This window comes from Protopterus annectens, chromosome 5.part1 (assembly GCF_019279795.1).
Source record: "Protopterus annectens isolate FY-2018-M chromosome 5.part1, PAN1.0, whole genome shotgun sequence".
Taxonomy (NCBI): Eukaryota; Metazoa; Chordata; order Ceratodontiformes; family Protopteridae; genus Protopterus; species Protopterus annectens.
Window position 1 is genome coordinate 288,888,713 of NC_056736.1, and position 13,625 is coordinate 288,902,337.

The 13,625-nt window shown below is 43.8% G+C and overlaps 1 protein-coding gene across 4 annotated transcripts in view; it reads right to left on the bottom strand.

Annotated features, from left to right (window-relative positions):
• Positions 1–13,625, bottom strand: part of ATP5PO (ATP synthase peripheral stalk subunit OSCP) — a 474,569-nt gene that overhangs the window by 238,235 nt on the left and 222,709 nt on the right. For all 4 annotated transcript variants that reach the window (XM_044072960.1, XM_044072959.1, XM_044072958.1 and 1 more), the window contains exon 5: positions 9,209–9,321. In XM_044072960.1, the coding sequence (XP_043928895.1) occupies positions 9,209–9,321 (113 nt within the window). The remainder of the gene's footprint in view (positions 1–9,208; positions 9,322–13,625) is intronic.

The window sequence follows — 13,625 nt, forward strand, 5'->3', positions numbered from 1 at the left end:
CATATGGAACTAGTAGGATGCAGGATGCCATGAAGCCCAGCGCCTGCAGAATTTGTCTTGCAGAGGACTGTGTTTTTTTGCCATCAGTTTGAAGTAGTTAGTTGCCTTTGTTTTTCTGGTGTGAGGTAAGCCATCTGGGCAGTTGTATTCAAGCTTGCACCCAGGAATGTTATCTTTTGAGAGGGTACCAGTTGTGATTTCTTTTTGTTTATTGTGTATCCTAAGCATGTTAGAAGCCTTTTCACAAATGCCAGGTGTTGTAGAAGAGTGCCTTTGTTCTCTGCTTGAATGAGGCAGTTGTCCAAGTAAGGATATATTTGAATACTTCTTGGTCTGCAAAAAGCAATTACTGGTGCCAGGCACTTTGTAAAGACCCTGGGCGCAGTATATAAGCCAAAGGGCAGTGCAGAAAATTGGTAATGCACTAAGCCAGCCTTGAATCTGAGGTATCTACTGCATGACTGTCGTATTGGGACATGCAGGTATGCCTCTTTTAGGTCTAAAGTCACCAGCCAAGCATTCTTGCCCAGCATGGGCAGAAACTGCTGCAAAGTGAGCATTTTGGAATGTCCAGGTATGTGTTCAAAATCGATAAATCCAGTATTGGCCGCCAGGCCTTGTCCTTTCTGGGTACCAAGAACAGTCTTGGGTAAAAACCTTGTCCTTTTTCCTGTTCTGGTACTGTCTGAATGGCCCCCATATCCATGAGGGACATAACCTGTTTCTGTGCCTCTGTCCATTGATTTTTTGGCAGATCTGGCCAACCATTTGTCATTGGCAGAGTGTGGAAATGGAATCTGTATCCATGTGATACGATGTTTAGTACCAAATTGTCCTGGGTAATTAACTGCCAATTTTGAGCAAAAAGTGCTAATTTTCCCCCTATGGGTGCTGCCAAAAGATAAGTGCTTGGTGTAGGCAGAGGCAAGTCATTGGGATTGCTTTCTGTAGGTTTTTAGCTTTATCTCCTCCAGATTTGGAGGTGGATGCGCCCCACTGCTTTGACCTGTACGAGTCTTGAGCCTGGTACCTGGAACCCTTAGGGCATCTGGATTTGCCCCTTTGAGTGCTGTCTGACACAGGAAAGGACCAATTTTTGTAGGCCAGTGTCTACTGAATCTTGGTGGCTGCACTTAAGAAATCTTTAACAGTTTGCATAGACTTAGCTTTGTCTTCCATTTTCTTTAAAACCTCTTCTGCCTTAATACCAAACAGAGAATCATGCTGTAAAGGTGCATCTAGCAATTTAGCTTTAACATGATCAGGCAAATTGTGTTCCTTTAACCAGGCATGCCTCCTAATCACAGATCCAGTAACTGCGGCCCTGCAGGAGGCCTCTAAAGAATCAAAACCACATTGCAAAGTATGCTTTATAACTTGTTCAGCTGCATACAATAATTCCTGCAATTCTTTATTTTCTGCACATTCTGAAATCAACATAATTTTCTGTTTCAGTAATCCCATAACATGTTGTTGGTAATTAAGCAAATGAAATTGACAATTTAAGGCCCTGATTGCCAAGGTTGCGGATGTATAAACCTTTTTCCCCATCTGTCCAGTGCCCTAGAATCTCTGTCAGAGGGGGTAGGGTTTTTTGCTGTTGAGGCCTTAACTCCAACTGGATCCTGTGAAATAGTTTCAGGATCAGCAGCTCTGTTTCTAAATAAAAATTTAGGTGAGTCGGGGACTCTGTAATATCTGTCAGGCTTACTGGGAGCCAGAGGTAAGGAGTCAGGGGTCAAGCTTGACTCCGAAAACACATCATCCATAATGTCTAAAACAGGGGGAATGGCTAAAGGCTTGTGCTGAGGGAGAAGGAGGAAATCCCTGAGCCTCTTTTTTGATTCTGAGAAGTCTTGACTCTCCCAGTGAAAATGCTCCCTCAAAGTATGCAAGGTTTCTTCAAATGAATAATCCTCAGGAGGAGATGCAGATGAAATAGACTCCTCAGCATCAGAATCCTCATAGGGAGGTATAGATAATTCCTGATCAGAAGAGGAATCAGAAGAAATAGAAACCTGATCTGAAGATTCATAATCAGTGTCTTGCCTAGGCCTCTTATCTGGAGGGGGATGGGTACCCCTGATCAAGGTAATAAAGTCTTCAGCCATTTTGATCATCTGTTTTAGGGCACAGAGGCCTGTGCACGTGGCTCATGTGTCGGTTTTAAGTTTAGAAGTTGCTTTTGTCTTTGGTTTTACAGCTGTCGTCGGTTTGATGTACAAATGTTGGTCTGAATACACCCCTCAGAAGCCGGTGCCTGCTCAGTGGCTCTGGACCTATCCCAGGGAGAAACCCCCATCTGTCCAATACCTTGAGTATCTTGCGGCATGCCGGACTCCACACGAGTGTCGGTAGAAGCCTGCGACTCTAAGGTAGCGAGTATCAGGGGCTGCGAAGGTGCCTCACTGAGTACCGGCGAACCAGCGACTGGCTTAGGAGAAGCTTTGTCGTCGGTTTTGGATCTCGACTGCCTTTCTCTGTCCTTTTCTTTGCGTTTTTTATGTACTCCGGTAGAAGGACTGCTATCAGACGACATATCTGGGTAGTTAAATCTGTTTACAAAATACTTTGATGCAAAAATATACAGACGCTTAATAGTGCGCTGGTTAAATCTAGCACAAAACCGACAGCCAAGCCTAGGCAAGGAATGCAGTATAAATGGAAATCCTTATGAGGTATTTGCTTCCCAGAAGTAATACAATTATTAACTTTTTCTGACATCGGTAAAAATCAAGAAAAAAAAGTTTCCCCAACGGGGTACTTAGCTTTAGTGAAGACCTCGATTCTGAAACTCAAACTCGAATATTTCAGTAGCAGGCCAACCGGCACTTGCAAAATGCTTCTGCTTCAGGCAACACGCGGCAAGAAAGACTAAAGAAAATGGCGTCGGCTGCATGTTTTATACCCCTGACGACCTGACGTCATGGAAGAGAAGACAGCAACCAACGCAGGACCCAAGACTTTGGAATTCAGGTCGACTGAGGGCAACCTGCCAGCAGATTACCCAAATGTAAAGACTGCAACAGTGAAACACGAAGAACATCCGTGGAACCAAAGGAGGCACTAGCCCTGGAGGCGAATTCCAATTTTAATGAGGAATACAGGTATGACTGGTAGCCCAGGCTGCTGCTGCACACATACTGTCCATTGGAATTCTGGCTTGAAAAGTGGCAGATGTGGATATAGATCTGGTGGAATGAGCTTTAATTTTAAATGGGAGTTCTTTGCCATTAGAAGAGTAAATAAATGATATGCAATTTGAAATCCAGTTTGATAATGTTATCTTGGAGACTGGCATTCCTTTTCTTGTCTCCGAGAAGGATATAAATAATTGGTGTGATCTCCTAAACTCTTTTGTTCTACGTAGATAGAACCTTAACTGTCTGTGCACATTAAGCTGGTGAAACTTATATTCCGCTTTGTTTGTATGATTTGGAAAGAAGACTGGCAGATCAATAGTTTGATTAATATTTGATTGTGAGCAAATCTTGGGGACGAAGGAAGGGTTAGTGCGAAGGGAAACTCTGTCTCTATGAAATATCAAGTAAGGAGGTTTGACAGAGTGCTTGCAGCTATGACACTCTTCTGGCGGACGTAATGGCTATCAGAAAAATGGTCTTCCATGAAAGGAACTTTAAATCACATGTATGTGAAGGTTCAAACGGCAGTGAGGTAAGTTTTGAAAGAGAAAAATTTAGATCCCAGGGAGACATAGGTTCTTGAAAAGGAGGTCTTATTACGGTAGTGGCTTTTAAAAAAGATTTGCACAATCTGCGAGCCATAAGATCAGGTTCATGTTGTCCCAAATGAAAATTGGAGATAGCTGCCAATTGAACTTTGATTGTAGCAGCAGCTGATCCCTGATGAAAATGTTCGGTTAGAAATTCTAACACTACAGGGAATGGAGGCTGTGTATGGATCTATGTTCCTAGCTTGTGCCCAGAGAGAAAACATTTTCCATTTGCTAGCATACAAGTTTCTCGTAGAATGTTTATGAGAAGATGTCAGGATATGTGTGACCGCAGGGGAGAAATCATGAAGCCTGACTAGGGATGGAAGTGGAGCAGCCATGCTGTCAAGTTGAGGGTGTGGACACAGGGATGGAACGGGCCTGACATATGTGTCAGAAGGTCTGGTACTGGGTCCAGAGTCCATGGATTGTCCAGAAGGTGAGGCCCGAGAAAGGGGAACCAAATCTGACTAGGCCACTAAGGAGTGATGAGAATCATTCTGCTTCCCAAAGTCTTTGCTTTCTGGATAACTTTCGAAATTAGCGGAAAGGGAGGAAAGGCATAAAGAAGTCCTGAGGGCCAAGTGTGGACAAGTGCGTCTCTCGGCATCTCCCCTCCCCCATGGGGGGGGGGGATAAGGGTGAAGTAGCTGCTGCATTTGGTGTTCAATGGAGTGTCAAACAGATCGCAAGGCTGTCTCCATTTGCGGAAAATCTTTTCTGTGACTTTCTGATTTAGGCACCACTCGTGAGGCATCAAGATTGCCCTTCTGAGCTTGTTGGCTATCACACTGGTTTTCCCCGGGATATGCGTTGCAACTAGAAAGCACTGGGAAGATAACACCCACTGCCAAATATGTAGAGCCTCTCGACATAGGAGGTAGGATCTGGTTCTCCCATGTTTGTTTATATACCATACCACTTGACATATTGTCCGATTGGATTGCTATTGTTCCTACAGGAAAAAAGTTGTGACTTGATTGCAATGCTAGTAGTGCTGCTCTCATCTCTAGAACACTTATTGTTCCTACAGGAAAAAAGTTGCGACTTGATTGCAATGCTAGTAGTGCTGCTCTCATCTCTAGAACACTGACATGCAAGTGAGTCAAGTGTTCTTGCCATGTGCCTTGGACTGTCCTACCTAGATAATGCCCCCCCCCCCCCAAATCTGGGAGGCATCCGTGGTCACAATAGCAACGTGTTGGCGAGGAATGAATGGTCTCCCTATCGTTAGTTGATTGGACTGGGTCCACCAACGAAGGTCCTTTTTGCAAGATTCCGTTATTAAAATGGGATGGGACAGCTGCTGAAGAGACCACTGGGAAAAAGAGTCTGGCTAGTGGAACTAGAGTTACAGTAGAGGCTATGGTTCCTAGAAGTTTGAGCACAGTCTTCGCTTTGACCTTGTGTTGGAGAAGGGTGCATATTTGTTGTATTATATTTTGTACTCTGTCTGAAGGAAGGCGAGCCATCTTTTCGACTGTATTTCTGCGCCTATAAAAGTCACATATTGAGAGGGCGACAAGACAGACTTTCCAAAATTTATAGTAATGCCTAGCTGAGTGCAGACTTGGATGGTTGAATCACTGGCTTGTAGAAGTAGGTGCCTGGTGGTGGCAGTCAGAAGCCAGTCGTCCAGGTATGGAAAAACTTGGAATCAAAGACGTCTCAAGTGAGCCGTTACTACCACCATGCATTCGGTGAAAACCCTGGGTGCTGTGGTGATACCAAAGGCAGAGCACGAAATTAGTAATGACTGGCTCCCAGCCGGAAGAGTAAATGACTCCTTGATGCTCTGTCCATTTTTATGTGGTAGTACGCATCTTGGATGTCTATGGAGCACATCCAATTGTCTTTCCCTAATAGAGGAAGTATAGACTGCAGTGTTACCATTCGGAATTTGGACTTCTTCATTGATTCGTTTAACTTGCTGAGATCCAAGATGGGCCTCCAGTCCACTGTTCATTTTGGCACTAATGAACCTGGAGTAAGTTCCGAATTCTATCTGGTCTGCGTGGATGGTTTGGATGGCTCTATTCTGAAGCAACTTTTGGACGTCTATAGTTGGTTGATCCCTGTGATTGGGTGGAACATCTGGGATTCTCTTGGTTAGATGAGGTGGAAAAGAGAAGGGTATGGAGTATCCTCTGGAAATTATTCTTTGTACCCACTTGTCTTGTGTGATGTTGTGCCAGGCTTCTGGGTACAAACATAAGCGACCACCGACTGGCTCCAGAGAAGCCCAGTCGGGCCTCACCTTCAGGGGGCGCTGACAGGGGCGAAAGGAATCGCGGTCACCCTGGTTTTGCGGACCTCCCCCCTGCCTCTAGGGTGACGTCTACCACTATTTCCTCCTCCCCTGCCTCTGGAGAAGGAATCACCTTGTGCGTCTGGGAAAAATCCCTGAGATTTCTTAAACCACATTTTTCCGCCTCTCTGACCCTTGGGGTATGGTCCAGAAGGGACGGAAAAACATACTCCCACAGCAGAGAGAGTCTTCCCTTCCTGCTCGCATCTGGTGAGTGTGTTTTTTATCTTTGGTCCAAACAGAGAGGAACCGTCAAAGGGGGCGTTGGTAAATGTAGATTTGAAGGGCTCCACAAAGTTACATAAAGCACATCCAGGAGTGTCTCCTAAGGGAAACTCCTGAACCCGCTGCCCTGCTCGCTCCATCTGCTGCGTAAGATATCAACCTCATGGAGGAGGTAACAATAGAGCTTAAGGTGGACAACTGAGCAGTAACCTTCTCAGGGACTTCTTCAGTTAAGGTACTTAGAGAGCATCTCCTAGCTCTTTTAGGAGATTTCTGTGAAGCCTAGTGAAATGGGCGAGTTAATTCAGCGATGTGAGTGTAAAAGCCACTGAAGGAAAAATGCGCTTCCCGTATCTGTCCATCGTTTGAGATTCTTTGTTTGGTGGGTGGACAGATGAGGAAGTTTCTGCTATTTCCTTCTTTGTGGCCGCTGCCACCACCATAGCATCTACAGGCACACCTTTGGTCAGAAACTCTTTTTCCCTAAGAGCTGAAAGAAATTTGTTCGGCCTTCTGGGGACTGGTTCCATGGCATCAAGAGTTTCCCACACCTTTCGACTCACCAAATCTAACAGCTCATTGAAAGGTGGAGACACCCAAGAGGCTGAAGTTTGAGACCCAAAAGCCTTCAGGTACACTGACTCATCAGAAGGGATGACGGTGGGCCAGCTGCACCTCTTTCAGGATCTCTAGGATATCTACGAAGGAGATATCAGAGGATGACCTAGGGGACCCTTCTGAGCCCTCGAGGTCAGTGTCAGAGGTGATGGACTCATCAGGGGAGTCTACGTACTTCCTTGTGCAAGTTCTCTTCCAAGGGGGCTCCTCAGAAGGGTATTCTTGGGAGGTCTTGGAAGACTGGGAGTCACCTAAGAGGGGCTCCTGAGGCTGCTGGTTTCTGCTGTCAAGAGAGACATGGTGCTGAGACAGAGGTCGGAGTTTTTAGGGAGAAAAGCATCGGTACCCCTTGTGTAGAGCTGAACATCTAGACAGCACACTCATCATCTTGAAGGCAGATCTCTCCTGCTCAGAGAACACCACCAGTTCTGAGAAAGCGGAAGTAGCCCCCGGCTCCAGAGCTATCGCCTCCGAGACAGATGTAGGATCCGAGCTCAACCGAGCTGACGCACCAAGAAGTAGGCTTGGAAACAAAGAAGTTCAGGTCCGAGCGTCCCCATCGGGGCCGACTGGTGAGCTTCGGCTCCTAGACACCAGGGATGGCACCGAATGTGTCAGAGCGGAATTCTGCTCAGAGATTCAGTTGGGGTGCTGGAACAGACAGTTCCACAACAAACGGCACCGAAAGCTCTAGCTCCAAAAGACCAGCATGGCTCGGAGGAGGATCAGAAGCAGGGAATACGGCCTTAGATGGCTCCGGAACAGATTGAGTCGGAACAGACAACATATTTGCTAGTGCCGATGACTTCAAAAATCTAAGAACCACCCTCTCGACATCCTCCTCAGAAAGACTCCTGGAGGATCTGGAAGACAAGTTAGGGGACTGAGATCTCTGCAAAATTGGAGATCTAAGTGTTGGGGATAGCAGTAATAAGTCTCTTGGCTGGCTCCGAGGTATGGATTCAGCTATTGGCTCAGAAAAACTTGGGTCCAAAACTGGAAGCTCTATGTCAATAACCTCAACCGGCTCCGAAGGCATAGGAGCCGAAGAGGTAGAAGGGTTTGTCAATTTTGGCAATTTTTTCTACAGGCCCTGATTTAGCAGTCAGTGTAGGAGACTGTCTTTTCACTGACTTGACCTTCCCTTTTTTAGAAGAGGGAGACTTGGAATGAGAAGAGGAAAAGCTAGTTAAATCTTCCTCAAAAGAAGTTTTAAGGAGACCTTTTAAGATCAGTTTGTTCTTCCTTTCCTGGAGAACCCGTGAACTAAAAGAATGGCAAAAGGTACATGCCTCCTGAAGATGTATGGCTCCCAAACAAACACAAATACTATGCCAGTCAGTCAGGGACATTTTTTGTGAACATGTAAGGCATTTCTTGAAACCCGAAGGCTTATGGTCTTTAGTTTCCTTAGACATACTACCACAACAACAAACACAGAATATAAACGTAGAAGACAATAGGAAGAGAGGACAAGGTCGGCCTAGCACTGCTCAAGAAACAACACAAAAGGGAGAAAGACAACAGAGGACTAGGTCCTCTAACTTTAACGGGCCTAGCCCTGCTGAGGAAACTACACACAAGGGAGAAAGTAATAGAGGAATAGGTTCTCTAACTTAAACGGGCCTAGCCTTGAACAGAGGGATAAGCGAGATAGAGAACAAACAAGCAACAGACAAAGGCTAGAATAGGTCCTAACCAAAAAACGGACTAATGCCTGAGAAAAAAAATTAGCAATAACTAGCACACAGAAAAGAAGGGATACCACTAAGGAAAGGACTGCAGAAGCGACGGCCAACAGTTAGCAACAATTTGCAATAAACTTCAAAAAACACACTAACTACTACAAGATAACTGTAAGCTATTAGTACTAAACTATTATAATTAAAAACAATCACCATAAAAATCGGAATACGCAAAATATTCCAACTTAGCCACGGCCAAGAAAGAGAGCACGTCTGAACTCGTAGACATAGCAAACGAGATCTGGGGATTCTTACTAGTGCATTATGGGATACCTACCTTGTCACGAGCCAACTTAGCGACTTCGAGCTTTGTAACCGGCCAAGGCGGAGCAGAGGATCGGCTCCGAACCCATATGTAACAATGAAGGTGAGATAGGACTACAGAACATGTAATGTCTCACAGAACTATGAACAGTGGCATCTAAAGTGCATTTTAACTAACTGTGCAACTAAACTTGACCATAATTTCATTCAACCTAATACACAAAAAAGGCAGTAACTATAAAATTATGCAGATATTTGTATTTACATTTTAAAAACCCGTGCAAATGGTTAGTCAGCTGTAACTTCAGTATATACCTGAGCAGTGGTTACAGAGCAGAGAACCTCCCCACGATGTGCACTCATAATTCTGCCAAAGGCAGCTACCACTTCCTGGGTCTGTCTCAACCGACCATTCTCAGCCAAAAGATCTAAAAAAAAAAAAAAAAAAAAAAAAAAAAAAAAAAAAAAATTAAAGAACGTTATGGAACAAAGTAAAAAAAAAAAAAAAAACACTAAACCATTTCTTCATTAACATCATTGTTTTACTACATGGGCAAGCTGCTGAAGACTGGAGGGGGGGTGTGAGACAGGCACTTAGTGATCTAAAAAGGGCAATTTTTTAAAACTACTTACTACCACAACAAAGGTTCACTTGTAGGACATTGTAAGCTTAGCCAATTTCCTTTTTGGTACTTGAATTAACATTTCCTGATTGGTCTTACCTACCACCCTATGGCTGATTATGGCTGATAATTGTATATTAGCCCTAGTGAGAATGACTGTATCATACTATAATTTGAGGGTCCCATGTAAATTGTGCAACATTTAGGAACTACCTCTATCCATTAGTGGCACGAGTGGCAATCCTGGAGTACATTTTCTATTACCCATCCTTAGATCCAAGTTGCATTTGAATATGAACAGGGATGAGCTTTGTTTTACTTGAATGGACAGTCTGTTCTGGAACAGTGGTAGCTTCTATAACATATATCCATCTCTCCACAACATTCAGTTTAGATACCTGGACCGAGTACTTCTGATGCCATCTCACTTGCTGATGTTCAGCAGGTCCATCTGTATTGGTCGGAGGATGCTTGTATGCCAGATACATCACCTCTAAGCACTCTGTAGGATACTGACTATAGTGATAAATGTTTGAGGTGGTCCATGCAAGACCTATTGTTTACGACTTGTATCCTTTTAGTAAGGCATCTCTTTGGGTATTCCAGTTGCTGTACGGGTCTGGACAGATACATGCCAAAGTGAGCATTATACAAAATGGCTGACCTAATGAGGGCTTTGTAAAGGGGGAAAGACTTTCTTATGACTCTGGGCACATGTTGGTCAAAAGTTAGATCACTGTACACACAAATTCCCAAATGCCAAAAACTGGGTCAGTTCTCAGGGGGCATTGTCAATCTGGCAGTTCCTGAATTTCCAAAGGATACGATAATGTACTTCTTGGGAGTTTAGTTTCAATTCATGATTCTGGCACCAGTTTTTGTTTGGGACAAACCTTCCTGCATGACGGTAAAGTCATTTGGGGGTTCAATAACTGCTCCTAGCTTGCAGTCATTTCAAACTTAGTCCGCCAATGCCCTTTGGTATTTCCTTTGACTTTTGACATGTATATGCCAAACAGAAAGTCTCAGCACCGAACCCTGGGATACTCTATTGGTGACGGGTCTCTTCCCCTGTTTTGATCGCCTGCATCCTGTGAGCAAGCATACATATATGCGTTTTTTGATTCACCTTCCTGATTGTATTAAATTATATTCCTTGTATAATACAGCACCACTTGTTACAAGGTTTTAAATTTGTAGTTTTGAACAGTCTTCTAGTAAGCAATGAAGCAAAATGTATGAACCAATAACGACAAAACTACTCATTTCAGAAAAGTTCAACCATAAAAGGCCACTCAAATGTCTGTCATACAATCCACCAGTATCAGTTGTTGTTTGTCTTTTCGGCTTTTCCCGGTTAGGGGTCGCCACAGAGGAACTCCGGTCTGCTAATGACTGGCAGTAGATTGTTATGGTGCCGAGTTGCCAGCCCGACGCCCAACCTTCAGCGAAGGCACACCCATTCACGCATGTCTTTCGGAGGTTACTCGACCGCGGGGGAGGACATGCAGACTCCACACAAAAGGCACTCCAGCCGAGAATCGAACGGGAGAACCTCTTGCTGTGAGGCAACAACGCTACCACTGTACCACCGTGGCTTAGTACAATCCTCCAATATCAGCAAATATGCAAAATCTCTGCAGAAGTAAGTCATCTAAATAATTCCACATTAAAGGGCTCTGTAACTAAAAAAACAACTTTATATTTCATTGTTTCATCTACAAATAAAGTGCCTGTTGCCCTTGAAGAAAAAATTGCCCACGTTACATAAACATAAGCTGGCAATTTTGCAATGGGGAATGCATGGCAAACTGATAACAGGTTCATAGTTACTAGGTAACTCCTCAAAAGGAGGACATTCACAGGAATGCAGTATCCACTCCCTTTAAATTACAGTACAGTATCAGTGATCCATTTGCATACTATGGGAGTAGAACCCACAGCCTTCTGCATCAAAAGCAAGTATACTACCTGCTGTGCTAACAATGCAAACAACTTTGCATAAGCAGCACTAACCCCCAAGCTCTCAGTTCCTTGTAAAATCCACTTGACACAACTAATCTCTCAACTTCAGCACAAGAAATCTGGAAAAAGCCAAAATTTTTTGGGGGGGGGGGGCCCAAAACCAGGGACACATTTTAAATATTGCTTGTATAATCTTAGCAAGTTGCTAAAATAAAGTGTTTTGTGTTACCATGTGTTGTCTGAAAGATAGGAAGACTGAAACTTAAAGGGCTATCATTATTTAGTGAATTTGGTTCTCACTGATTTGCCAGAAAGTCACAAATTTTAAGTGGAACAAACCAAAAGCCAAATATTCTGTGAAAATCTGGACAGTTGAGAGCTATGGACCCAACTCCCTGAATAACAAGTGGTGGTATGGGTAGAGAATTCAGGCTCGGAGTAACACTAAACACCAGGTATACCTAATTGGGGCGTGCGCACAGTATTTAGTTTAATTTTCATGCGTGAATTAGTAGTTAAACTTCCACACGCAAATCCATGTGAACACTCCACTTCATTAATTTTTCCCCGACAGGTCATGCAGCTGTAGAAGTGTGTGCGGGGGTGCCCCCTACCCCTCGCTCTATGGTTCCAGCAACCATTTAAGAATCTCAAAGCTTTCTAGGCAAAGTAGGTGCGTAGTTAATGAAGACCTTCCTGAGTGAACAGACAGTAGTATACTGTACAGTACAGCTACCAGCAAAAATCTACACATGGCCCTGCAGCCATGTTTTATCCTTACTGAAGGACAGTCTGACCACTCTGCTAAAAATAAATCTATACAGAAGGTGAAGCACAAAACAAGCTACAACACCTAGAAACACCTGATAAGCTACATTAAGAAATCCTGGGCATAAAGCTGCTTAAGAAATCCTGGGCATAAAGCTGTAAAATGTAAACTGTTACAATTATGAGGTAATAAATTTGATTTAACATCTCAAGATGCAACACAAATGTGCATACAAAGGATCAAAAAGTAACACTTGTTTTGAGATACTTAACCATAACAAGCCTTCCGAGAGAACTCGTGCAGTAGCACAACAAACTTCAACTCACTGGCATCAATCATTATCCAACATCATTTTCAAGAGGGTTAGTGTCTCAGATTGTTACCTCTCCACACAAAAGTAGCACTGATCCACTCATCAGTGGTGCAGCGGTAGCGTTGTCACCTCACAGCAACAGGTTCTCTGGTTCTATTCTAGGCTGGGATGCCTTCTGTGTGGAGACTGCATGTCCTTCCTCCGTTCATGTGGGTTTCCTCTGGGTGCTCCGGTTTCCTCCCACATTACAAAGACATGCATCTGGAGCCTTTCTCCCTGGGCCTCCGCTAAAAAATTGGCTTTGTTCCAAGTCAGACTTTCCTGGTTCACCAATGTTAAATAAATAAAATCTTTCATTACAAAAAGAAACTTGTAATTTAGCCAAATACTTGTACAGTGACTGATGACCAATACTGTATGACCACAGCTATGCATAAATGTTATATCAAGGATTCTACTCAAAGTTTAAGAGCACAAATCCAAGAGGGGACTTTGGGGTGGGGGGTAATGGGAACTGCTGCAAGATTTTACCCCTTCAAGAGCCCGACTGGAAGACGTGTAAATCTTCTATTACTAGACAGATCACACCCTGCATTTTTTTGCCTGGTGGCAAAGATGTAAACATTGGTGATGGTCTTCTGGAATTATGACATATAAGGGAAGTGATGGTTGGGATAGTATTTTGATTCTTGCAACAGTCTGGTTCCTCAAAAGTAGCCCTATATAACACTTTACATTTTTTGCTGGGAAAAGAAGCTTTAAGTCTGAAACTTTACTTGTTACTTTGGCAAGGTCTTGAATGGATTTAGATCAGGGAAGTACATGCCAATTGTGATTTTGCTGGTATCAAATCAGTAGTACCGCTTTTAAAGAGGAAGTTAACATTTTTTTTTTGGGGGGGGGGGGTTCATAAAGAAAGAAAGGTGACTGCTGGTCATAGATTACTATTCAGCCTCAAGGTAACTACCACTGTTTCATATAGAAACCCCCTACTTCTGATGAAGGCAGAGAGAAACAAGAACTTGTATCAGGGGATGGAGTGTAGCCTCTTGCATTTATGGA